Source organism: Microcaecilia unicolor, chromosome 2 (assembly GCF_901765095.1).
Source record: "Microcaecilia unicolor chromosome 2, aMicUni1.1, whole genome shotgun sequence".
NCBI lineage: Eukaryota > Metazoa > Chordata > Amphibia > Gymnophiona > Siphonopidae > Microcaecilia > Microcaecilia unicolor.
Window position 1 is genome coordinate 574,637,389 of NC_044032.1, and position 24,585 is coordinate 574,661,973.

Here is a 24,585-nt window from a genome sequence, read left to right on the forward strand (position 1 = left end):
CCTGGATCTAGATGCTCTGCTCAGTCTACCTGAGTATTTAGAGATCTGCAGTATGGGTTGCTGCTATCGGAGGAATGTTCACCTCTGTCTATTGAAGCTGAGGTTCCCTGGCTAGGGACACTGTTCGTTCCCCCTACTTGTTGATGTATGAAACTGTCGTATCCAAGAAGGTCCTCGCTGGTTTGCCTTGCAAAAGAGGGGCAAAGGCCTGTAGAGCTTTCCAAACTTCTCAGAGCTTGGTGGACCAAGATGCCTCTGTTCACTATTTGGTGACAATGCCCCCCCCCCCCCTGCCCAACAGGCTGGCATTGGAAGTGAGTACACACCAATTTGGAGTGTACAAAGGAACTCCCACCTGAATGTTTGGTATGGAGCCACCATTGAGAATTGACAAGTTAGTACCTTGGACAACTCAGGTCAAGAAGAGTTTGCAGAGACCAGCGACTCAACAGAGAAGACTGAAGAGGTCTCGTATGGAACTTAGATCATTGGCAGCCAAGCTGGTATTCTCCCTTGGGCCAAGAACTTGAACATAAACTCAAGCTCTTGGGCAGGGAAAGGATAGACTTACAATCTGATTCAGCAACTTCTGCTGACGGGAAAGGTAGAAACTCCCTTTTATTGAACCGCATACCTAGATATTTGCATGAATCTGTATTAAATGACTTGCTGTGGTTCACCACCCAACCTAGAGAAGTTGGAGATTACTGTAGTGGTATTGCAAGGATTCTTCAGATATGATGAAACCTGAATGAGCTAATCAGGTAAGGGTGGACCTGTATCTCTGTTTGCAAAATAGCAACTACTGCTACTATGACCTTGGGAAAAGTTGTGGGGAGCAGTTGCTAGGCCAAACAGCATTGCTGTGAATTCAAAGACTACCTAGGATTGCAAACCTGCGGAACATTTTATGAGGAGGCCAAATTGGTATATGGAAATGAACCTCTTTCAGATCCAGAGAGGTAAACTCTCCTGGACTGTGTCCGACAGACCTTAGGGTTTCCATTCTGAAATGCTGTATCTTGAGGGACCAGTTGATTCTCTTGATCTAGGACAGGATGAAAGGAATATCCTTTCTTTAACACAACAAAATAGATTGACTAGTTTTCCCATTCCTTTTTACCCTTGCAGGACAGGCTGAATTGTGCCAAGCTGTAACAATGACATCTCCCGTACCACCTGACATTTGCTTGGCTTGATACAAGGTGAGACGAAGAATAGATCTGCAATTGGTCTGCAAAACTCCTACTTGTAGCTATGACTGATGTCTAAGACCCATTAGTCTGACGTGATGTTGGCCCACTCCTTGTAAAAGAAGGATAGATGCACTCCTGTAATGTGTGACAAGGAGTGAATCTTGGCCCCATCATTGTGAGGGGTTAGAAGTGGAGGGTCTAGAAGAGGTTGACATTGATTATTCCTCCAGGAAAGTAAGACTGAGATTGTTGGAAACGCAGCTTCTGAGTAGAAGCTCCAGATTTCCCTGGTCTGTATCATTTGGCTTCTCTATAATTGTCCTGAATTGAGACTTAACCTGTCGTCAGGAAGACACTGAACATCCCCCAAATCTTTAACAATCTTCAACATCCACCCCAAAGAGGAGCTTGCCTCTGGCAACTTAGCTGTCCATTGTCTGAGCCATAACCACCTCTTTGCAGAGACAGCTAGGGACATACATTTGGCCGAAGCTCAGAGGATGTCATACAAAGTATCTGTCAGGATAATCCTCCTGCCTGTAAAGAAGGCAAAATGTCAGGGGGTGAGTCAAGTGAACAACTGCTGGACCCAAGTTAAAGAAGTTCTGGCAACAAAGGAGCTTCAAACTGCTGCTTGAACTTAGTGCCACTACCTGGAAGGCCAGGTTTGTGTTTTTTTTTATTTTTTTTGAGGATTCATGTGTGCGATCGTGCACATCTTAAGTGCAGTGCCTCGCACGAATAGTAGTCTGTTTGGTGACCTGCCATGGGTAGGGCATCTACTTTAGGATAAACAGTTGGTAGAGCTTAGTCATTGCCCTTGCCATTTTGACACTAGAGTCGGGGGGGGGGGGGGGGGGGGGTTCTTGCATGGACTCACAAAAGGTTTAGAGGGCTTTTTAGTTCCAGCCATAATAGGAACTGTGGAGGCAGATTGTTTTGAATATTTCCTCCCCAGTTGCTCAATCTAGTTTTTTGGATATTAATAAAGGTAACTCCTATTTAAGAACCTAGCCACTGTAGGATCGTCTCCACTTTCAGCACTAGGTATTTCAATTTGGGAGGTCCTGAGAAACTGAATACTCAGAAGCCACTGAAAAATCTGTCCTCTGAATCCTGAGGAGAATTAGGGGAAACTTCTCTCTAATCCCTCAAAATGACAATTTTTTTTCCTTCTGCTTCTGAGACACTTTTCAGAAACAGTGTGAAGGAGTGACTGCCAAACTGAGCATTTTAAAACAAAAGCCTGGTGAACAAATTCTGGCAAGAAGGTAGAGGCAGTCCCCTGACCTGTGGAAATTGGCTCCTGAAATGCCGAAGCGAGGACTCCATTTAAAATGGCTGGCAGTAGCATCACTGTGGTTAGTGCATATGAGCCCACCAAAACCAGTGTGGTTGACACTATCCTGCACTCCTTTAGATGCAGTCCCCATCCCCAAATTTGAACTGACAATCTGCCAGTTTTTACATACTACACATGGCTGATGGCGAAAGTCAACTGCCACAATGGGAACAGGAGGGTCGGACATAGTATATAAAGTACTACGTAGTCTGAAAAATCACTGCCAGCCTGTTTAAATCAAAGGCACAGTCAAGCCCAATCTTTCCCTAAATGACCGAAATGCTCAGAATAGCTAGTAGGGTTTTTTTTTTTTTTTTTTTTTTAAGATGTAGAAGAAAATTAGCTAGGGAAGTGGGGGAGCAGGGAATGACGTAGAACCACTAGGAGAGGAGACCACAAGTCAGAGCTGCATAGGACATCCTATCCACCTGCTGGAGGTGGAGAATACTTGCTGAGCTAGTCTGCATATGTCCCTAGAAGAGCACTAATGAGCTGTGCATATCTCCATCTGCTGGCAGATGGGCATAACCTATTAGTCTGAAATGATCCTTTGGTGACATATGGGAAAGTCAAAAAGGCGTATGGAGTATCTTTGACAGTTGGTCACAGGGAGGTCTCAGTTTATCCTGTCTTAGTGGTACAACCAAGCCTGTTGAGGAATCTTTGAGACTGGATATTTCTTTATCAATTTAAATCAGTATGTTAGGAGCAGGCATTGTTTGCCCTGTGGCATTTAAATTTTCTTCTGCAGTCGCAGGCTAGGAGTTTGCCATTGATTGCCACAACATTATTCTGCTGCAATCCTTGAGAACTATCTGGAGAGCTTTTGTATTTTTGGAACCAAAATCCTCATGTTAGTGATTTCCTACCAGATATGGACTCTGGACTGTTCCGGAGATGGTCAGACTTGGAAATCACTTTGCTTGAAATATCCTCAATGAGGAAGGCAAATTCTACTCTTAGAATTATAGAATTACAGCAGACTTCATTTTACACGGACTATTTTGCTTACCGCCAGCTTGGATCAGTCTGCCTTAAAACACAGGTTTAGGTCTGAAGCTTAGAGAAGAGATGTTTTTGGACAGATCTCAGTATCTGGGTTACATAAAGTTTTGGACTCTCTTCTCCTGCCACATGACTCTGGTCCTCTTAAGGAAGCATGGAGTAGAGATCTTGGATATGACTAGGAGGGGGTGGACTTTCCAAATTGACAAAGTATCCCGAAGCAGGTTTTTAGCACCGAACTCACAAGAGTTAATACCACATAATGTCATACAACATATATCACAGCTACAGGCCTCTAAAGCAGGTTGTGTTCCAAGTGTCAGCAAAGGGATAATACTTTTTCATGCCTTAATTTATCTTTTTTCCTGGAAGGGAGTTCTATTGGCTAAGTGGGAAGCTTATGGGATTCTGATCAAGCTTCCTATTTATTTATGTATTTCTTAGCAAAGCATATGCATTGGAGAAGAGTAGTGCATACTTAATCATTGGTTGCAGGATCGGCTACCCTCTTTTTGTTGGAGAAACAGATTGTATGCCTTAATGTTATAGGAGGTACAAGCTGCTGATGGTACCCAAAGAAGACGAAAGGCTTTTTGATCTGTTTGGAATTACCTACAAACTCACACAATGTAAGAATAAATTCCAGATTGTATCACAATTTGGTTGTCGCCTAATAGGCTGCCACAGGATTCTCTCCCTGGGTGGGGGGGGGGGGGGGCAGCCTGGGGTTAGGAGGAAGTTAAGAAATCTTGGGCACACATCAAAGATGGCCTGGAGTCATAAGAATCCAGATGTTAAAGTTGCATTCCCAAAGGGTACTGAGGATGGAAGGTAGCATGTTCACAAAAATTGGAATCGTAAGCTTTTTTGCCTCCTGCATTAGGGTGCTTGTTTACTGTTATATCGTTTGTTGTTTTGACTTTGCCTTGTTCAGTTTTGCTGTATGGTTCTTTGGATACTGAATAAAAAATGTTAACATCTAAGTTTACAATAAGGCAAAACAGCAAAGTCGGAACTCAATGACAACTCAAGAGGAAGTTACAATCTATACAATATATAATTTTAGCAATATTGAAGTGAAGGTGCAAAAAAACACCCAGTTCCATAAGAACCTGTGGTAAGACTTGACCAAAGACAATCCCTAGCTAACTCAAAATAGCTTGAGGTGATTTGATAAGTGAGCAAAAACTGCACCATTGTCTTTGTGCAAAGATTATGGGGACTTCAAGTATAAAGGGATGTGCAACTTATGCCAGCAAGTTTTTTTTGGTTAACATTTGAGTATTTGTAGAATTTTCAGATTGAAAGTATGTGTAGGCAACAACTTAATGTGTGGTTTTTGTCCATTTTTTCATGTTCTGCTCTAAAGGTGGGAAAATGTGGAGTACAAATAAACGTATAAAGACTAGAACAAAATGCTTAACAGCCTAATTCTATAATTCTGTGCACACTTTTGTGCTTGGTATGCAAAAATGCACATGTAGGTGTTGGGATACTGGCTATGACACTCATGTTAATTGGGACCACCAATTGGAATTGCTCCTAAATTTAACTAACTTGCAGTTATGGCTGCCATAGTTTCTTGCTGTTCCTACCCGTTCCAGACTTTAGCCCAGTCCGGTTCTTCCAGGCTGCCGGGCTTGTCTTTCGTTTGTGCCTGGACAGCCTCCGTAGTTGCTTACTGATGGCTGCAGCTGCTCCTCAGGTGTTGAAGGGCTTTATTAATCACTTAGAGACTGCAGCCTTTGCATCGTCTAAGGTCCCTGGTATGTTTGTGCTCTGTGCACTGCTACCTTGTCCAGTTCAGTGTGAGTTTCTAGCTTGTTACTAGTAGCTTGGGCATAGCTTTTCTTGGCTTGTGTACAGCTTTACTAGTTCTCCTATGTTTTGCTTAGTGTGAGTTTCTAGCTTGTGACTAGTTAGCTTGGGCATAGCTTTCTTGTTGGCTTGTATACAGCTTTACTAGTTTTCTTGTGTTTAGCTTACTGGTTTTCCCGTGTGTGTTTTCCTTTGCTTCTGGAGCTTCAGCCCTAGTCCTGTCCGCTGCCAGTACTCCTTGCTACTGGAGCTCCAGCCATAGTCTTGCTACTTGACCTGACCATTGCCTGTATCTGACTACTCTCTGCCTGCTGCCTGACCTGACTATTGCCGGAACCCGGACATTCCTTGCCTGTCTGCCTTGCTTTTGCCTAGGTGCCTGGGGGGCACTTCTGTATCCTGATTCCTGTTGTTCCTGCTTGCTGGTTCCAGTTTTCCTGTAAGCCCTGCCGGCTGCCTGAACCTGAGGGCTCAACCCTCAGGAAACAGTGGCTAAGGGTAGGTGAAACCTAGGTCCAGTGTGTTCCTGTCCAGCGGGCTCCAGTCCAGTGGATTCCAGTCCTGTATGTTCCAGTGCAGAACTCCAGTCCGGGGTTCCAGTCCAGCCTTGCCCCTTCTCTGCTTTGAAGGTGACCTTGCCTGCCACTGCCACTCCACGGTAGTGGTCCAAGGGCTCACAAACCCAGTGCTTCCAGGGAAGAAGCCTAACAATGGAGTACATCAAACTAGGATTAAGTAAAGGAACATCTTGCCTTCCCTTCATTTTTTTTTTTGAAGGTCGAATATGTACAAGGGTGAGGTGTTTGGGTGCTAAGTCCCTTGTTTACAAGACAATACTTATCCCATGACTAATTTTCTGATCTCGTATGTTCAGCCAATCAGGAGCTGCCAGGTGACTGGGCATCTATCTAAATAGCAGATGAAATTTAAATGAGTTGTCATGTATTTATCAATATTAGAGAGAAATAATCCAAAGTAGGGAAACTGGGGTCATAGAAAATATGCTGAAACTGATGTAGTGTGGCAGTGGCTAAAATAGGGAATAATGGACTCTCATATTTAACATATCTAGGAATGGAAAAATGCTGAAACTAGGATAGTAAGTTCTGCAAGATCACCACAACCACACTGAGTACTGTGTTCAGTTGGGGTCACATCTCAATGACAGACTCAAAAAAAAAAAAGAACAATGATAGTGATAGAGGATGGAATGGCTCCCCCATGAGGAAAGATTAGGGCTTTTTGGCATTGAGATGGCTGACAGAAGGTGTGAAGGTCTATAAAACAGGTAATTCCATGTAAATAACCATTTAATAGGTCTAAGACTAGGATACTCCAAGCACTAACAGGTGGAACTTGTAAAATCAGCTGTTTATCCTCATTTACTAGGCCATTTGCCAAAAGATGTGGTGAAAGTTGGGTTTAAAAGGCAAGTTCTTGGAGGTAAAATTCAGACATTAGCCATGTGGAGTTGGAAAGTCGCTGCCAGGGTATGAGCAGGATAGATTGGATTTAGGTTTTATGGGGGTTGGAATCTTAGAGTACTTGGGATTGGAACTTGTGTGGTACTTAGGATCTGGGTTGGCCACTGTCACAAAGGATTCTGGGCTTGATGGGACTTTTGGTCTGACCCTGTAAGGCATTGTTTAATATGCAATGAACATACTATGAAAATCAGCCTAGTAGCCTTCAAGGACATGGCTTGCAATAATTGCAGTAGGGTAAAACAGGACTGAATTAGCCTATTGAGGACATGGAGTCATTTGGCAACCTTGGATGTTCTGTGTCTGGAATGGAAGATGAGTTGTCAAGACAGCTATCTGGGTTTTGTTTTCTTGATCTCTTAACATTGCTAGTGTTCTGGAAGATTGATATTTGTGTTTGAAGGGGGTGAAAGTTGTTAATCTTGTGGAACTTCAGTGGACATGAGATGAATACATATGACATCAATATCGCTTTTTCCTATATGCAATCACAACCAAAGGCAGTAGGGTATATGAACCACACCCTCAGCTATAGTGCAAAGAACAAGTCCAAAGGGATTCATTATATGCCCAGATACATCTACTATAATAAAACTCACCCTCAACGCTCTGAAGACAACGTTCTGAAGTCACTCAGTCACTTCCTGAAGGGTTCATGGATTCATGGTGGTGAAGCCACAACACTGACCATGTCTCTCTGCCCCGCCCTCGCATGACGGACCAATCAGAAAAAACACCCTCAACATTCTGAAACACAAAGGACCATCACAACACCGTTCCCAGGCAACACTAGGCAATGTAAGACGGACCAATCAGAGGAAACTACGTGACAATAAGGGAGGAGCAGAATGGCTCATTATCTGTGCAGCACAGGAGAGCAAAGAACCACTGCTGGAACGAGAGAAGAATATTCCTGCTGTGGGTATGTGCAAAAATAGACCGGGGGAGGGGAGAAATTTATAACTGCCTATTGCCAGTACTGAAGAGTGCCAGAGGGCCTATAGCACAGACTATATTTGGGATCGCTAGACATGGAGTCAGAGGAGCCGGATAACAACTTGCCCATCACCATCTGGGACGTGGGCGAACAGGACAAGCTGCGGCCTAGCTGGAAGGATTACCCGCGACCCAGCCAGCAGCAAACAGCGACCAAGGAAGGGGGAGGAGTACTCCTTCCTTGCCTAGGAATCGCTGGAGACTGGCTGCCAAACTAATGAAACAACCGCACATCGACGCACCACCTCCATCATTCGAAAGGCATCCACTCTTTCTTCAACAGAAATGCAAACTAATACAAAACAAAGAATACATGGTTTCTCAGGCGGCTACAGGTAACTCCCCACCCCCTTCCTCTTCCCCTTTTGCCGAAGCGGCCAAGGACGTGCCCAACCATCCCCAGCCTCAGGCAAGCTGTCTCCCACCCCTGGGATTCCCCGAGCACACGGAAAAAGACAGCGCTGATTCCTGCAGCGCATAAATGTTCCAGCATTCCCCTGCAGCCGGCCTGAAATGGACCAAACATACCGGATCACCCCCCCCCGACGGCCCGAGACCGTGCTCTTCTCCCTTTCACCAACTTAAAACAACCATCCCCGTCCTCAGGCAAGCCGTCACCCACCTCCAGGATGCCCAGAACCCCAGCCCAATGGAAAAAGATGGCGCTGCTTCCAACAGCACATTTCTCTTCCAGCATTCCCCTACAGCAGCCCTGAAACGGCCAAAAAATACCGACAAAGAACGTGCTCCTCTAACTTCCGCCCATCTAAAACACTGCTGCCTCATCACAACACAAAAAAAAAATCTGGAAAAAAAAAAAACTCAGCAAAGGCTGACCCCCCTACAACCACATTTACATTTCACCAACAGAAAGACCCCCCCTCCACAAACCTCCTTGACAGACAAAACCACACACACACAATACAACAGAAACACACCCTCAAAGCCACACACCAATCCAACCCACTTTGCCAGCACAGCACAGCACATCCCCCCAAACCCCAAGCAAAAAAGACACACATCAACAACCTGCACACACACCGCACCCTCACACACTCACACACAAAATAACTCTGTGACACATACACACACACACAAAAAAAGCCACATGCTAGCGCCCGTTTCATTGGTTTCAGAAACAGGCCTTTTTTTACTAGTGTAATATAATATGTATATGTATCATAAAATTCTTATCACAGGTATATTTATAGATGCTGTCACTAGTACCTGCACTCTTCCTCGCATATTGGGAGAAGGACAGCATTTCAAAGACAAATTGAATGAAATAAAGCATCTCCTTTCTTTTAGGGGAATCTAGGAGGGAAACTGAAACTAATGATAACTGGAGCAGCTCCGGTCTCTGCTAATGTGCTGACTTTCCTGAGAGCAGCTCTTGGATGTCAGGTGAGTTGCCTTCAGAGGTTTTTTTTTTCCCTAATCGTAGAACTTGGCATGAATATCTGACACTAAATCTCCTGAACAGCACATCATGGCCATGCATAAAGCTATAGGAATACTTGATCTTGTGACAAATGCAAAATGCTGTGTGATTAAAGTGGAATATTGTAAGCTATTTTACCTAACTTTAATTTTAAAAGCATTTTATTGGCAGCATCTTTACAAATCCCTCCTGCTTAACTAAAGTTTGCAAGATAGATATGTCAGTTGATTTTTAACGCATCATACTAATTTAACCCACTTTTTAAATTAGCCTGTAAAATGTATTGACTATTTTCCTGTCTTAAACATGTCAGAAGTGTATTTCTCCTGTTTGGCCAGCAGATGGTGCATGTTTGTGCTTAAAGCTGTTACAGGGGGCTGACTTCTTTCCTTTAGTTGGCACACAGATAATAGAAAGTGCCTGTAGTGATGTAACCAGTTTTTTTTTATTTGAAACTAGACTGTTCTGGGCTCTGATTGGCCGGAAGTTTGAAATTACACAGCAGATGCTGGCTGTTGCTTCAGTTTCAGCCTGGGAGAAGAGTGCTCTTTGCTAAAGCCTTGTAAAAAAAAAAAGTTATATTTGATAACGGCTCTCCCCAGGTACTTTCTAGGAAGTATGCACATGTTTAGTATTCTCTCTTTCTCTCTTAGAAAACTAAACATGTGCATACTTCCTAGAAACTACCTGGGGAGATCAGTGATCTTAAAAACACACTGTTTCTTCAGTGAGTAATGGGAAAAGTGGGTTAAATTAGCATGATGAATTAAAATCAACTTGACACATCTGTCTTGCAAACTTTAAGCAGGAGGGAGATATATATATATATATATATATATATATATATATATATATATATATATATCCTGATCTCCCCAGGTACTTTCTAGGAAGTACGCAAATGTTTAGTTTTCTAATTGATCCATTTTTTCAGTTACTTGCTACTTTTTGTGATTTTGCACCTTTTTGTCCACTGTTCCAAGTTCTGAGAATAAACACATTTTAGTCCTGCCTGGACTGAAAGAATCTTGGTGGTTTCTGTGTTTGGGTCTGTGAGTGCTTTCTGGGAGTGTGGCTCCAGTAACCTAGAAATCACTGGGGATAATTTCAGAGCGGGAGACTTCACCCAGAGGTGGTTGTGCTCCAGTTGGTGGGAAGAGGATGCTACTGTAGAGCATGTGCAGCAGGCGGACCTGAACTGTGCTAGGGATAGACCCTCAAGTGGCTGCAGGGTAACCCCCAGGGGGACTAGGGGGAGAAGGAAGGAGGGTAGGAGACATGTGGGCTACCATGTACCATGTGTTGGGAACCTCTGCATTAGGATCACCAGTGCTGCTCTTAAATCCTTACCTGACCATCTCAAATACTCCTTGCTGTTATGCAAAGGGTTTAAGATCATACTGCACATGCTGGTTGAAGGCATGCATGTAATCTCCCACCTCCCTCAATATATGCATTGTTTCCAACCCAGAGAACCCAGCATGTCTTATTTCTCTAATATCAGATTATGCAGCACATAAGAATAGCCATACTGGGTCAGACCAATGGTCTCTCTAGCGCAGCATCCTGCTTCTAACAGTGGCCAAAGAAACCCAAATAGTAGCAATGTTCTATGCTACCAATCCCAGTGCAAGCAGTGGCTTCCTCCATGTTTATCCAAACCTTTTCTAAACACAGATACACTAATCACTGTTACCACATCCTTCAACAGGTTCCAAGGCATTCATTGAATGAAAACATTTCTTCTACTTGTGTTAAAAAGTATTTCCATGTAATTTCACTGAGTGTTCCCTGGTCTTTGTACTTTTTGAAAGAGTGAAAAATCAATTCACTTTCACACATTCTACACCACTCAGGATTTTGTAGACCTTAATCTTATCCCCACTCAGCAGTCCCTCTTTCCAAGCTGAAGAGCCCTAACCTCTTTAGCCTTTCCTCATGTAGGAGTTCCATCCCCCTTTATCATTTTGGTTACTTTGAACCTTTTCTGATTCCACTATGTCTTTGAGAGAGGTGAGAAGAACTAAATGCAATAGTCAAGGCAAGGTTGCACCATGGAGCAATACAGAGGCATTATAATAATCTTGGTCTTATTTACTATCCCTTACCTAATTCCTAGCATCCTGTTGCTTTTTTGACCGCTGCCACACACTGGGCAGAAGGTTTCAGCATATTGTCTACAAGAACATCTAGATCTGTTTCTGAGTACCGACTCCTAAGGTGGACCCCAGCATCAGGTAACTTCCCAATGTGCATCACTTTGCATTTGTCCATATTAAATTTCATCTACCATTTTAGATTCTTAGTCTTCCAGTTTCCTGAGGTCTTCTGCAATTTTTCACTATCCGCTTGTGTTTTGACAATAGTTTGTCATTTGCAAATTCAATCACCTCGCTTGTCGTTCTGATTACCAAATTTTTTATAAATCTTAAACAGCACCAGTCTCAGTATAGATCCCTGTGGCACTCCACTCTTCCATTGAGAAAAATGGCCATTTAACAGTACCCTCTTTCTATTCAGCAACCAATTTCTAATCCACAAATGAACATTGCTTCCTATCCCATGATTTTTTAATTTTCTCAGGAGTCTCATGAAGATCTTTATCAACAGCTTTCTGAAAATCTAGATACACTACATCAACCGTTTCACCTTTATCCACATGTTTGTTCGCCTTCAAAGAAATAAGGTTATCAATAGAAATCAAAATAAAACATTGAAAAGAAAATATACCTTTTTTATTGGACATAACTTAATACATTTCTTGATTAGCTTTCGAAGGTTGCCCTTCGTCAGATCGGAAATAAGCAAATGTGCTAGCTGACAGTGTTTTCACTTATATACACTGTCAGCTAGCACATTTGCTTATTTCCGATCTGACGAAGAAGGGCAACCTTCGAAAGCTAATCAAGAAATGTATTAAGTTATGTCCAATTAAAAAAGGTATCCTGTTTTATTTTGTTTGATTTCTATTGATAACCTTAAGAGTGGACTAACACGGCTACCACACTCCTCTACTTAAAGAAATAAGGCAAATTGAGGTAAGACTTCCCTTGGCTGAACCAATTCTGACTCTGTACCATTTAAGCCATGTTTGTGTTCTGTAACTTTTTTCCCCTTTATTTTCTACTATTTTTGTCTTGCACTGAAGTTTGGCTTACTGGTCTGTAACTTCCCAGATCACCCCAGAACACTTTTTAAAAATTGGCATTAATTTGGCCACTCTCCAACCAAGTACTACAGACTATTTTAATGAGGTTACAGATCAAATCAGGAATTTTGTGTTTTGAGTTCCTTTCTGTACTCTGGGGTGTATACCATCCAGTCCAGGTGATATAACTTGTTGATTTTGGATCAGTACGTCTTCCAGGCTCATGAGATTTCTTTCAGTTCTTCCACATAGCCACCCTTCTACCACTTCTGGGACAAGTAGAACTTTCTTCGTCTTCCGTAGAGACAGAAGCAAAGAATTTGTTCAGTCTCTGACTTTGCCCTCCCTGAGTGTCCCTTTTGCTCCTTTGTGATAGTCCCATGGATTCCCTTGCAGGCTTTCTGCTTCTGATGTACCTGAAAAAGGTGTTTGTCTCTGCTGCAAGTTTTTCTTATTTGCCTTCTTTATCAGTGCTTTTCATCTAGCTTCACAGTGCTTATGTTGCTTATTTTCGTCGTTCAGTTCCTTTTTCCATTCTTTGAAAGATGTTCATTTGGCTCTAATAGCCTCTTTCATGTCACCTTTTAACCTTGCTGGCTGTCATTTGCTCTTCTTTCCACCTATGGAATACATCTAATCTGGGCTTCCACGATGGTATTTGTAAACCACGTTCATACCTGATAAGTTCTAGCCTTTGCAGCTAATCCTTTTAGCTTCTTAATCATTTTCCTCATTTTGTTGTAGTTGCCCTTTTGAAAAACTAAATGCTGCTACAGTAGATTTCTTGTGACTTTACTCTAGATATTGGCTCAAATTTTGTTATGAACACTTTTCCCAGTGGATCCATCACCATTACCTGTCATACATTGCTTTGAATTCCACTAAGGTCTTGATCTAAAATAGCTCCCCTCTTGTCTGTTCTTGAGCAAGTTGCTCCAAGAAGCAGTCATTTATTACATCTAAGAACTTTACCTCCCTATCGCCCCTTGCCTAATTTCTATAAACATTTGTTAATGTTCGTCCTGTCCTGTCAGATGGTAGTATAGCCCTACCAGTATACTCCTTCCATTCACACGTGGAATTTCTGTCCACAAGGATTCCATGGTATCTGTTTTATGTATGTTTATTTTGTTTGACTCATTTCCCTCTTTAACATAAGTGCAACTGCCCCTCCTCCAATTTGATCCACTGATTGTCTTCCCTGTCACCACATCTGAGACACCTATTGTATCTACCTCTTTATTTAGTGCTATATATGCCAACGCTCCCATCTTTTTAAAGGATTTGTAGCATTTGTATATAGACAATTCAAATTTTGTTTTCCTAGCATCTACAAGCTGCTAGTTGATAGGGGGGATAACTTGCATCCTTTACTCTGTTCTCCCCTTAAACACTCCTGGCTTTCTTTTCACCATTATTGAAACCTCTCTATTGATATTGGGATTCCCTAAAGATTCTGTTTTAGTAGTATCCTTTGAGGATAATCCACACTGAACCATGTGCTCCTGGACAACTTTCAACTCTCCTCACCACCCCCCAATTTTAGTTTAGAAGCTGCTCTTTTTTTTTTTTTTTTTTTTTTTTAAATGTTGAGTGGGTAACACCCACAATTCCCATTATTGCACACGAGAGAGTGATGAAAGAAAATAGGCCATTAACAGTCTTCTGAACCAAATGCACCCAAAGGTGCTGGATATAACCAGTCTCAACCATAGGAGCCAACTTTTCAAAATGATTGGGGGGTGCTGAATTTTTTTTTTTTTTTTTTTTTTTTTAACAGGTGATGCATTTCCCCCTCATCCCCTTCCCAGTTCCAGGATCCTTCCTTCTCAGTTCCAGGGTCGTCATCCTCCCTCCCTTCTTCCCGCCCTTCGAGTTCCAAGCCCCCTCCCTCCAAAAGCATGCAGGCTCGGTTCTTAGTTCAGCTTTCCCTTCTCCCTGTCTCTCGGATCTGGTCCTGCCCTCATTTCCGGTTTCTGCAAGGGCGGGACCAGAGCTGAGAGACAGGGAGAAGGGAAAGCTGAACTAAAGCACCGAGCCTGCATGCTTTTAATCGCTGCTGCTGCCCTAACCCCGATGAGGTAAGATAGATGACTTTTAAAAAATTTGGAGGGAGGGGGTCTGGAACTCGAAGGGAGGAAACGAACTTTCGGTGGGTGGAATATTGGGGGTGCTCGAGCACCCACAGAGTCAGCACCTATGGTCTCAACTGATATTCTTCAAATGTTGTATAAAACCCACTTGTATCTCAAATCAACTTATCCGTAAGACTGAAGTTCTTCAATGAATGGATTATTCATCGATGGATGGGAGCTCCATGGTGAATGTTCACTGTTATCTGCTGTGTCTAGGTTGCACTAGGTTCTGAGCACACTTCACATTAAAAAAAAAAAAATCATTTGACACACAATCTTTAAGTGTTAACGCCAGCAGCCTGGTTTCATCCCAATGGAGTCATCCTTCCAGAAGAGGCTCTCCCTTTCACAGAATGTTACCCAGTTCCTAACAAATCTAAATCCTCATCTCGGCACCATCGTCTCAACCACACATTGAGACTTCAGAGCTCTGCCTGCCTCTTGGGTCCTGCACATTGAACAAAGCATTTCTGAAAATGCTACCCTGGAGGATTTTGCCAATTCTAAAAAAGTGATTCAGCAGATCACCACACTCCTTTTAACACTGTACATAATCTACTCACTTTCTTTGCCACCAAACTGGCCTTTGCACAAACTTAGCTGATTTTCCCTTTCACCTGTAGGACTAGATGAAGATCCAACATGAACCCCTCTGGAAAGTCCTAAAACTCGTGGCCTAGTTTCTCCCAGGTAATTATTTTCTACAGAACTTCCTAACTTCAGTTCTAATGCCCCAGGGTCCCGGCTTCTGTTTAGGCACATACAGTGGGGGAAATAAGTATTTGATCCCTTGCTGATTTTGTAAGTTTGCCCACTGACAAAGACATGAGCAGCCCATAATTGAAGGGTAGGTTATTGGTAACAGTGAGAGATAGCACATCACAAATTAAATCCGGAAAATCACATTGTGGAAAGTATATGAATTTATTTGCATTCTGCAGAGGGAAATAAGTATTTAATCCCTCTGGCAAACAAGACCTAATACTTGGTGGCAAAACCCTTGTTGGCAAGCACAGCGGTCAGACGTCTTCTGTAGTTGATGATGAGGTTTGCACACATGTCAGGAGGAATTTTGGTCCACTCCTCTTTGCAGATCATCTCTAAATCATTAAGAGTTCTGGGCTGTCGCTTGGCAACTCGCATCTTCAGCTCCCTCCATAAGTTTTCAATGGGATTAAGGTCTGGTGACTGGCTAGGCCACTCCATGACCCTAATGTGCTTCTTCCTGAGCCACTCCTTTGTTGCCTTGGCTGTATGTTTTGGGTCATTGTCGTGCTGGAAGACCCAGCCACGACCCATTTTTAAGGCCCTGGCAGAGGGAAGGAGGTTGTCACTCAGAATTGTACGGTACATGGCCCCATCCATTCTCCCATTGATGCGGTGAAGTAGTCCTGTGCCCTTAGCAGAGAAACACCCCAAAACATAACATTTCCACCTCCATGCTTGACAGTGGGGACGGTGTTCTTTGGGTCATAGGCAGCATTTCTCTTCCTCCAAACACGGCGAGTTGAGTTCATGCCAAAGAGCTCAATTTTTGTCTCATCTGACCACAGCACCTTCTCCCAATCACTCTCGACATCATCCAGGTGTTCACTGGCAAACTTCAGACGGGCCGTCACATGTGCCTTCCGGAGCAGGGGGACCTTGCGGGCACTGCAGGATTGCAATCCGTTATGTCGTAATGTGTTACCAATGGTTTTCGTGGTGACAGTGGTCCCAGCTGCCTTGAGATCATTGACAAGTTCCCCCCTTGTAGTTGTAGGCTGATTTCTAACCTTCCTCATGATCAAGGATACCCCACGAGGTGAGATTTTGCGTGGAGCCCCAGATCTTTGTCGATTGACAGTCATTTTGTACTTCTTCCATTTTCTTACTATGGCACCAACAGTTGTCTCCTTCTCGCCCAGCGTCTTACTGATGGTTTTGTAGCCCATTCCAGCCTTGTGCAGGTGTATGATCTTGTCCCTGACATCCTTAGACAGCTCCTTGCTCTTGGCCATTTTGTAGAGGTTAGAGTCTGACTGATTCACTGAGTCTGTGGACAGGTGTCTTTCATACAGGTGACCATTGCCGACAGCTGTCTGTCATGCAGGTAACGAGTTGATTTGGAGCATCTACCTGGTCTGTAGGGGCCAGATCTCTTACTGGTTGGTGGGGGATCAAATACTTATTTCCCTCTGCAGAATGCAAATAAATTCATATACTTTCCACAATGTGATTTTCCGGATTTAATTTGTGATGTGCTATCTCTCACTGTTACCAATAACCTACCCTTCAATTATGGGCTGCTCATGTCTTTGTCAGTGGGCAAACTTACAAAATCAGCAAGGGATCAAATACTTATTTCCCCCACTGTATCAGTCCTGGTCTGTTTAGATTTATAAGCTCATATTTGAGAGGCATTATGCAGCAACTTCAATTGCAACTCTCAATCCTACAGATGTGACCACTCCATATTCTAGCAAACCACATCATATCCACTTGCATGTCTCCCATCCTCAGTACCAAGCCCACTTGCCCCTAGACCATTCAAATGTGCTGCTCTCCCGTTTTCATAACATCCAGTACACTTTAGACACCCTCACCTGCCCCCAGTTCTCTAGCTGATCAAAACTCAATCAGAAATTGCCCCTTAAATAAGCTCTAGAGAGAATAGTGACAGATTTAAAAGTACAAAACCAGTACCACATGGGTTCTCTTCCATTTGCTGCCTTCTCTGCCATAGATTGGAGTGGCCTAGTGGTTAGGGTGGTGGACTTTGGTCCTGGGGAACTGAGGAACTGAGTTTGATTCCCACTTCAAGTACAGGCAGCTCCTTATGACTCTGGGCAAGTCACTTAACCCTCCATTGCCCCATGTAAGCCACATTGAACCTGCCACGAGTGGGGAAAGCGCGGGGTACAAATGTAACAAAAATAAAATAGATTTCACCAACACCTCTTTTAATTGGGCCATTCTTCATCCTTCTCCCAATCCTTAAGCTTTCACAGCTCATAATATTCATTCTGCCAATAGGCAATAAGGATGTATTATTTGGATCCTGCCCTGCTATTAAGGCTGTTCCTGGCTTGAAGGAAAGAGTTCCCTAGGGCTCAGGCCAGTTACACCCCCTCCCTTACCAGAAGACTTCTGGATGCTAAACACCAGCTTCTGGAAACTGCCATCTTCTGATGGGGTACTAATAGGTGGGCCTCAGGCTGTAGCTATGCTTTCTTTGAGCCCCACCTTGTGTACAGTGGTAGAAGTAGAGCTTTCTAGCATGGGAGATGCTCTAAATATACTTCCCTAGCTGACTTGTACCATATTGCTGTCCCTCTTAGCTGAAATCTCTTCAGATCTGACTTTGTACTACATTTACAACTGTCATGATCTGCAGGAAGGAGCATTCTTGTGCTTGAGGATTAGTTACCCCTGAGTACAAGACTAGAAAGATAAGACAGTACATAAATCCTGTCTTTTGGTTAAATTTATCTAGCTGTTGGGAGTGTGGTCTTGCTTTCTAACCAAGTATTTCAGCAGGTCCTTATGGTGAATCCTGCCTCCTGCACTTATCACCCCTCTCCACCCTCGTGCTATGACAGCCTTTGAGGGAGAAGGGCCTGATGATGGGAAGCATTGAGCTTGCCCACTGAAGACCATGGCTACTGAGGAAGTGTGTGTGTTGGGGGGGGGGGGTGGGTTAAGAGACTTGCAGTGACATGTCTTCCGTCCCTTGAAGTTTCCACTTGGAGTAACAGCTAATCTGCTTCAGGGTCTGAGGACCTATAATTCCTAAAAACACTTGGGTTCTCATGCCTCCTGGCATGAATTGTCTTGGGAACCCACTGACAAGAGCAGAACCTAGTTAATGGAAGGACATAGCCAAAACTATAAAGTAGGTGAGGACCTATTGTGTTTGGATTAATATCAAAATTTCCTTCACTTGTGAAGGAAATGTCTAGAGTTTTAAGTTGTTTTGGGATTCTTTAACCAGCTTATTGTACAGGGCACTTTAGAATACCTGGGGGTAAGGTAAGATCACAAGCTGAAGTCATTAGCAGGTGACATCTCTGCTTGCAAAAGCACTGGTTCTACAGCATGCTAACAAAGGAGTGTAACTTTGTGCACCCCTTAAGGCACATAAGCTCTTTCATGGTATCTAAAGGGATTTTTTTTTTTTTTTTGGATGAGTTAATCACCATTATATACTCTGGGCTTACTGAGGCAAGAATGCTAGAGGCTGATTTGGGAAGAGGGGTGCAGAGGATATGCGGGAGAGGCTGCAAAGACGGATGGTCCTACCAAGGGAAAGAAAGGGCACAAGAATTGAAATCAGAGGAAATACTGATGCGAGTGAAAGCAGATAGTTAATGCTGGATCAGTAAATATTTAAAAAATAATCTGACCAGCAAACACATTAATTTAAAGGATATCTAAAATATGGTTGAAAGAGGCTGAGACTAGAGTAGTTGGTTGACCTGGCCATTTATGTTGCAGCGTAACCTAGCAAAAAGGATGGAATGCACTTAAGATAGGGAGTTTCCAAATAACCTTAGTTTTGCCACATCTGTCAAGGTACTTGGCTTTTAGATATCTTCATTTTACACGATACAGGCCACCTTGACAGACTGAGCTCCACTTGAATTATCTTTTAATTTCAATTTTTTTAAATATTGCTCCATACTGTGAAATCACTTTCCAAGTTCCATGGAGTTGAATCCTCCCTAACCAAGTTCAAATGTGGCTTAAGTTCCTTGGCCATAGGTTTGATCATGATACAAAAACAGCAAGCATGTTGTCTTGTAAATCACTGATTTACCTTAGAGGTATTAAAGATTTGAACAAAATAAATGGTCATGAAATTGAGGGTTATGAAAATCGTGGAGGGTTTTATAAGGTGGTGCAATTTTAGGAAAAACTAAGGTGGCTAAAGTAAGGTTATAAGGTTTTTTGGTTTTTTTTATTGCATATCTAATCTACTGTTGACCAGTGTGCAAAAGTACTTTGAGGATATTCCTTACTAATACTTTTTAAAAGACCCTGTAAATAGGATGGTCTAGCCACAACCACATAGAAATAGCAATGTACGGTTGTACATTGCATAAGGTGTTCTACAAAGGTCCTTTAAAAAAAAAAAAAAAAAAGTTTGCTGATTTTCAAACAATTGGCACTAGTACAATACCAGTACAAAGAATGGCATAAAGAACTGCATGATGCCAAGAGAATCCAAAAAAAAAGTATCCACTGAAACTTCCACAATGTGGTGTGCTACTTGTATATAGCGGTGAAAACACCCCCCCCCCCCCAACTGTGGAAAACAGTCCATCACCATTGGGGTGCCAAAGCAGTCAAAAGGGAGTCCCAACCTACTCCCACTTAGCAAGAGTCCTGCATTTTTCAGCCACCAAATGTTACAGTATTACCGAGCTGTGGTATATTTATCAAAGGAACTGTACAGAGGTCATATCTTACAATATTTTCTCTTGTGTATTCCTCTATAATTCATTATTTTTTAAAAATAGTTTTATGAAGGTTATGGACAGACAGAAAGCTCGGCTGGCAGCACAATAAGTGTACCGGGTGATTGGACAGCAGGTAAGCTTTTTATACCTTTATTTTTAAAATTTAATGTTCATCTTTTAAACTGATAGTGGGCATAATATATATATTTCCCTAAGTGTTAAACCAGGGACATGAATCTTTTTTTTTTTTTTTTTTTCTTGGTCAGCATTTTTCCATAAATATTTTGGCACGTCTAGAGCGATGTTTCCCTGATTTTCCAGTTTAGGTCTGATAGGATTTATCCATGTAGGATAAAAGCCAGGTGTAGGGCACCTCGGTACTCTGGACAGAGCCAGGACCCCTTTACTGGTGATAGTTATCTGGTTAGGGACTGAATATCGGGCAACAAGTCTGCCCCAACTCTGCTTGGGTACAGGTCTGAATATCATTGACTCTAAGATGAGGGCTAGCCACCATTGAAGAGAACTGGCTATTGGCACCAATATCCAGTTAACTGTGTGAATATCAGGTATAAAGTCTGTGGTGGCCAGTATGTTTAATTTTCAACTTTCTATAGAACTTCAATCCACCAGTAACATTCCAACTTCAGATAAGCATTTTCAACTAAATGTGATGTTTGGTGCTATTTCTGATTCTTGATTTGTAATCCATGCAGGACCAACACTAGTCAATAGGAATAGTACACAAAGATACAATAAAAGATAAAATAAGAATGTGTTTTTGAAGGGGATAAAAATCCATAATCGGTCCACACACATATGAATATTTCAAATTTTTGAAAGTATTTGCCAATTTTTGTTTTGAGGCAAATACTGACCACCTTTAACAATCTGTGTTGCAAATTTGGTAGTCTCCAAATCTGAAACCAGGCCAAGACATCTTACAATAAAATTAAAATCATACAGTTGAAAGGAATGCAGATTAAAAAAAAAAAACCACGGGTTAAAAAATTAAGTTTAAATAAAATACACAGGTTAGGTTAAAACAATCATACAGCAACATAAGATCCTAGCTTCACAACCCACATACCAACTATTGAGGTAATGCAGACCCACCAGTTCAATTGAAAGACAAATGCTTGTTCAAAAAAATTTTTTTTTAATGTAGGCCTTTAAAAGGATCTTAAATTTTAGGAAATCTGACCGGAGATAAGGGGGCAAGCTATTGCAGAGGGATTGAAGTTAAAAAAAAAAAAAAAAAAAAAAAAAAAAAAAAAAAATGCTGAGTCCCAGGTAGATTTGTAGTGAGTGTTTCTAGGTGACAGGACTAACAGATAGTGACACAGGAAAGGTATAATGGTGAACCCAGATGTAAAGCCTTGTATGTTAGACAAAGAACCTTAAACCAGCATTTGAAACAACTAGGCAACCAGTGTAACTGGGAAAGTAGTGGGCAAACATGAGTCCAACATTTTGGCATTACACAGAAAGCAAACAGCAGAATTATGAAGTGTTTGTAGGTGATGAGAATACCTGAAATGCCATAGTGGGTAGATAACGATTGTTAAGGCATGAAGTGCAGGGAAATCAAGGAATCACTTAGAATTCTGCAAATCCAATAAAAGCCCTTTTTGATGACCTAAGAGACCTGATGGTCAAACAGTCGAAAATGACTCCAAGATGCTGAAGATGTGACTGGGTTAATTTTAATATTTAAAAGATTGAGTGGGATAGACAGAGGAATGTAAACCTGACAGCCAACATCCTTTTGAAGGATTGAAAATCATCTCTTCCTGTAACTGCCAATCTGTAAGTGAGTAAACATAATTGCAAGGGCAATAAATCAGGTGTGGACATATATGGGATCAGTCAGAAGAATATCTGTGTATAAGAGAACTTTGATATTGCAATTCTAAATAAGGAGTGTTAAGGGGCTCAAATGTTAAAGGGGATAAAGTTAGAACCCTGAGATACACCACAGTTGAGACATAGTAGAAGAGGTAGACATTGCAAAACACCTATGAGAAAGAAATGATGAGAACCACTTAGTGCCCAAAATTCCCAGAGAATGAAGATGAGCCAGAAGTAGTGATCACTAGGTCAAAGGCAGCGGAAAGATCCAAAGAACAGAAGGTCAACCTGACCGGCATCTAAGAGAGAATGGAACTAGCTATTCAATGCTGTTAGTGGTTACAGTACTGGGCAATGCCCAAAATCCTGATGTAGGATGAAATGATTGTCCAGAAACTGTAACAATTGTTAAATAAAACTTTCTCTGTTCTTGGAAAGCATGGTAAGATTTGAGATATGTTGGTAATCTTCAGGAAGAGGGATCAGATGCAGGGTTTTTCAGGGCTTAACTATTGCTTTTTTCCCCAGAGTACAGGCACGGAACCAATAGGCTGAAACTGAGTGTAAGAGCAGCAGAAGAATGCCATGTCTAAAGATTTTTATCAAAGAACGGAAAGGGTCCAGGAGTGAAATAGTAAACCACATGGAAGATGGAACAATAAATATTGAGCTGTGGAACTGAACAAAGACCAAGGAGATCAGAAACAGAGTTGTTATAGCATAAGAATAGCCATAGTGGGTCAGACCAATGGTCCATCTAGCCCAGTATCCTGCTTCTAACAATCTAGACAATCTAACAAGTACCTGGAAGAAACCCAATTAGTAGTAAACATTTCATACTACCAATCCTGGGGCAAGCAGTGGCATCCCCCATGTCCATCTCAATAAGACTAAACTTTTCCTGACCGCTGTTACCACATCCTCTGGCAGTGAGTTCCAGAGCTTAACTATCCTTTGAGGGAAAAGTCCTATTTGTGTTAAAATTTATTTCCATATAATTTCAAGTGTCCCCTGGTCTTTGTACTTTTGAAAGAGTGAAAAATTAAACGTCTACACGTTCTACACCACACAGAATTTTAGACCTCAATCATATATCCTCCACCAGCCCTAACCACTTTAGCCTTTATGGGAGGAATTCCATCTTTTATCACTTTGGTTATGCTTCTGTGAACCTTTTCTAATTCTGCTAATCTTTTGAGGTATGGCAGCACAGTACTCAAGGTGAGGTCACACCATAGAGTGATAGGCATAATATTCTTGGTCTTATTTTGCATCCGGTTCCTAATAATTTCTAGCATCCTGTGTGCTTTTTTGGCCACTGCTATACGCTGGGCAGACGATTTCAGTGTATTATCTTGAGTGCTGACTCCTAAGGTGAATCCTAGCATCAGGTAACTAGGATTTCAGATTATTCTTCCAAATGTGCATCACTTTGCAGATGAAATTTTAATGTGGACAAATGCAGTTTGGATGCCCCTTTGCAATTTTCTAAGGTCTTAGAGCAATTTTTCAAAATCCATGTGTTTTGACAACTTTAAACTTGCAATCACCTCATTCATAGTTCAGTTTTCCAGATTTATAAATGTTAAACAGCGCCAGTCCCAGTACAGATCCCTGCAGTACACTATTAACCCTCCACTGAGAAAAATGGCTGTTTAACCCTACCCTCTGTTTTCTATCCCCTAACAATTCCTAATCCAAGACAGTTTCCTGTCCTGTGACTTTTAAAATTTTCTCAGGAGTCTCCCATGAGGAACTTTGTCAAAAGCTTTTTAAAAATCTTTATATACTACAACTGGCTCACCTTGATCCAAATGTTTACACCTTCAAAGAAATTAAGCGAATTGGTGAGGTAAGACTTCCATGCTGACTTGGTCCCATTAAACCATGTTTGTCTGTGTTCTGTAATTTCATTCTTTAATAGCTTCCACTATTTTCCCTGGCAGTGAAGTAATTCTTACCCGGTCTATAACTTTCCCAGGTCACCTCAGAACCCTTTTTAAAAATCGATATTAGATTGGCTACCCTCCAATCTTTACTACGGATTATTTTAACTGGTTACAGATCAGCAATTTCATGTTTGAATTCTTTCAGTACCCTGGGATGTATGCCAACCAGTCCAGGTGATTTCACTCTCTTAATTTGTCAATCTGGCTAAGTACATCTTCCAGGGTCATTCAGTTCCTATGCATCACCCTAGAAAACCATTTCTGGTACAGGTAGATCTTATATCTTCTGTAAAGACTGAAGCAAAAAATCAATTGTCTCTCTGCTATGGCCTTGTCCTCCCTGAGTGCCCCTCTTACTCCTTCGTGATCTAACGGTCCCACGGGATTCCCTCGCAGGCTTTCTGCTTCTGATGTACCTGAAAGTTACTATGAGTGTCTCGGCAGCAAGTTTTTATTCATATTCTTTTAGCCTTCTTTATCAGTGCTTTGCATCTAGCTTGACACTACTTATGTTGCTTTTCTTCATTTGGATCCTTTCCATTCTTTAAAGGATGTTCTTTTGGCTCTACTAGCCTCTTTCATGTCTCATTTTAACCACACTTGTGTTTGCTCTTCTTTCTACCTTTTAATATGTGGAATAATCTAGTCTGGGCTTCCACAATGGTATTTTTAAACAATGCCCATGCCCAATTTAAAATCCTAACCTTTTGTGGCCCACCCTTTCAGCTTCTTAGCCATTTTCCTCATTTTGTCAGTCACCCTTACAAAAATTGAATGCT

The 24,585-nt window shown here is 42.0% G+C and overlaps 1 protein-coding gene across 2 annotated transcripts in view; it reads left to right on the plus strand.

Moving 5' to 3' along the window:
* LOC115461577 (long-chain-fatty-acid--CoA ligase 1-like) overlaps positions 1-24,585 on the plus strand; it is a 183,849-nt gene that overhangs the window by 115,634 nt on the left and 43,630 nt on the right. For both annotated transcript variants that reach the window (XM_030191500.1, XM_030191499.1), the window contains exons 14-15: positions 9,150-9,245; positions 20,067-20,139. In XM_030191500.1, the coding sequence (XP_030047360.1) occupies positions 9,150-9,245; positions 20,067-20,139 (169 nt within the window). The remainder of the gene's footprint in view (positions 1-9,149; positions 9,246-20,066; positions 20,140-24,585) is intronic.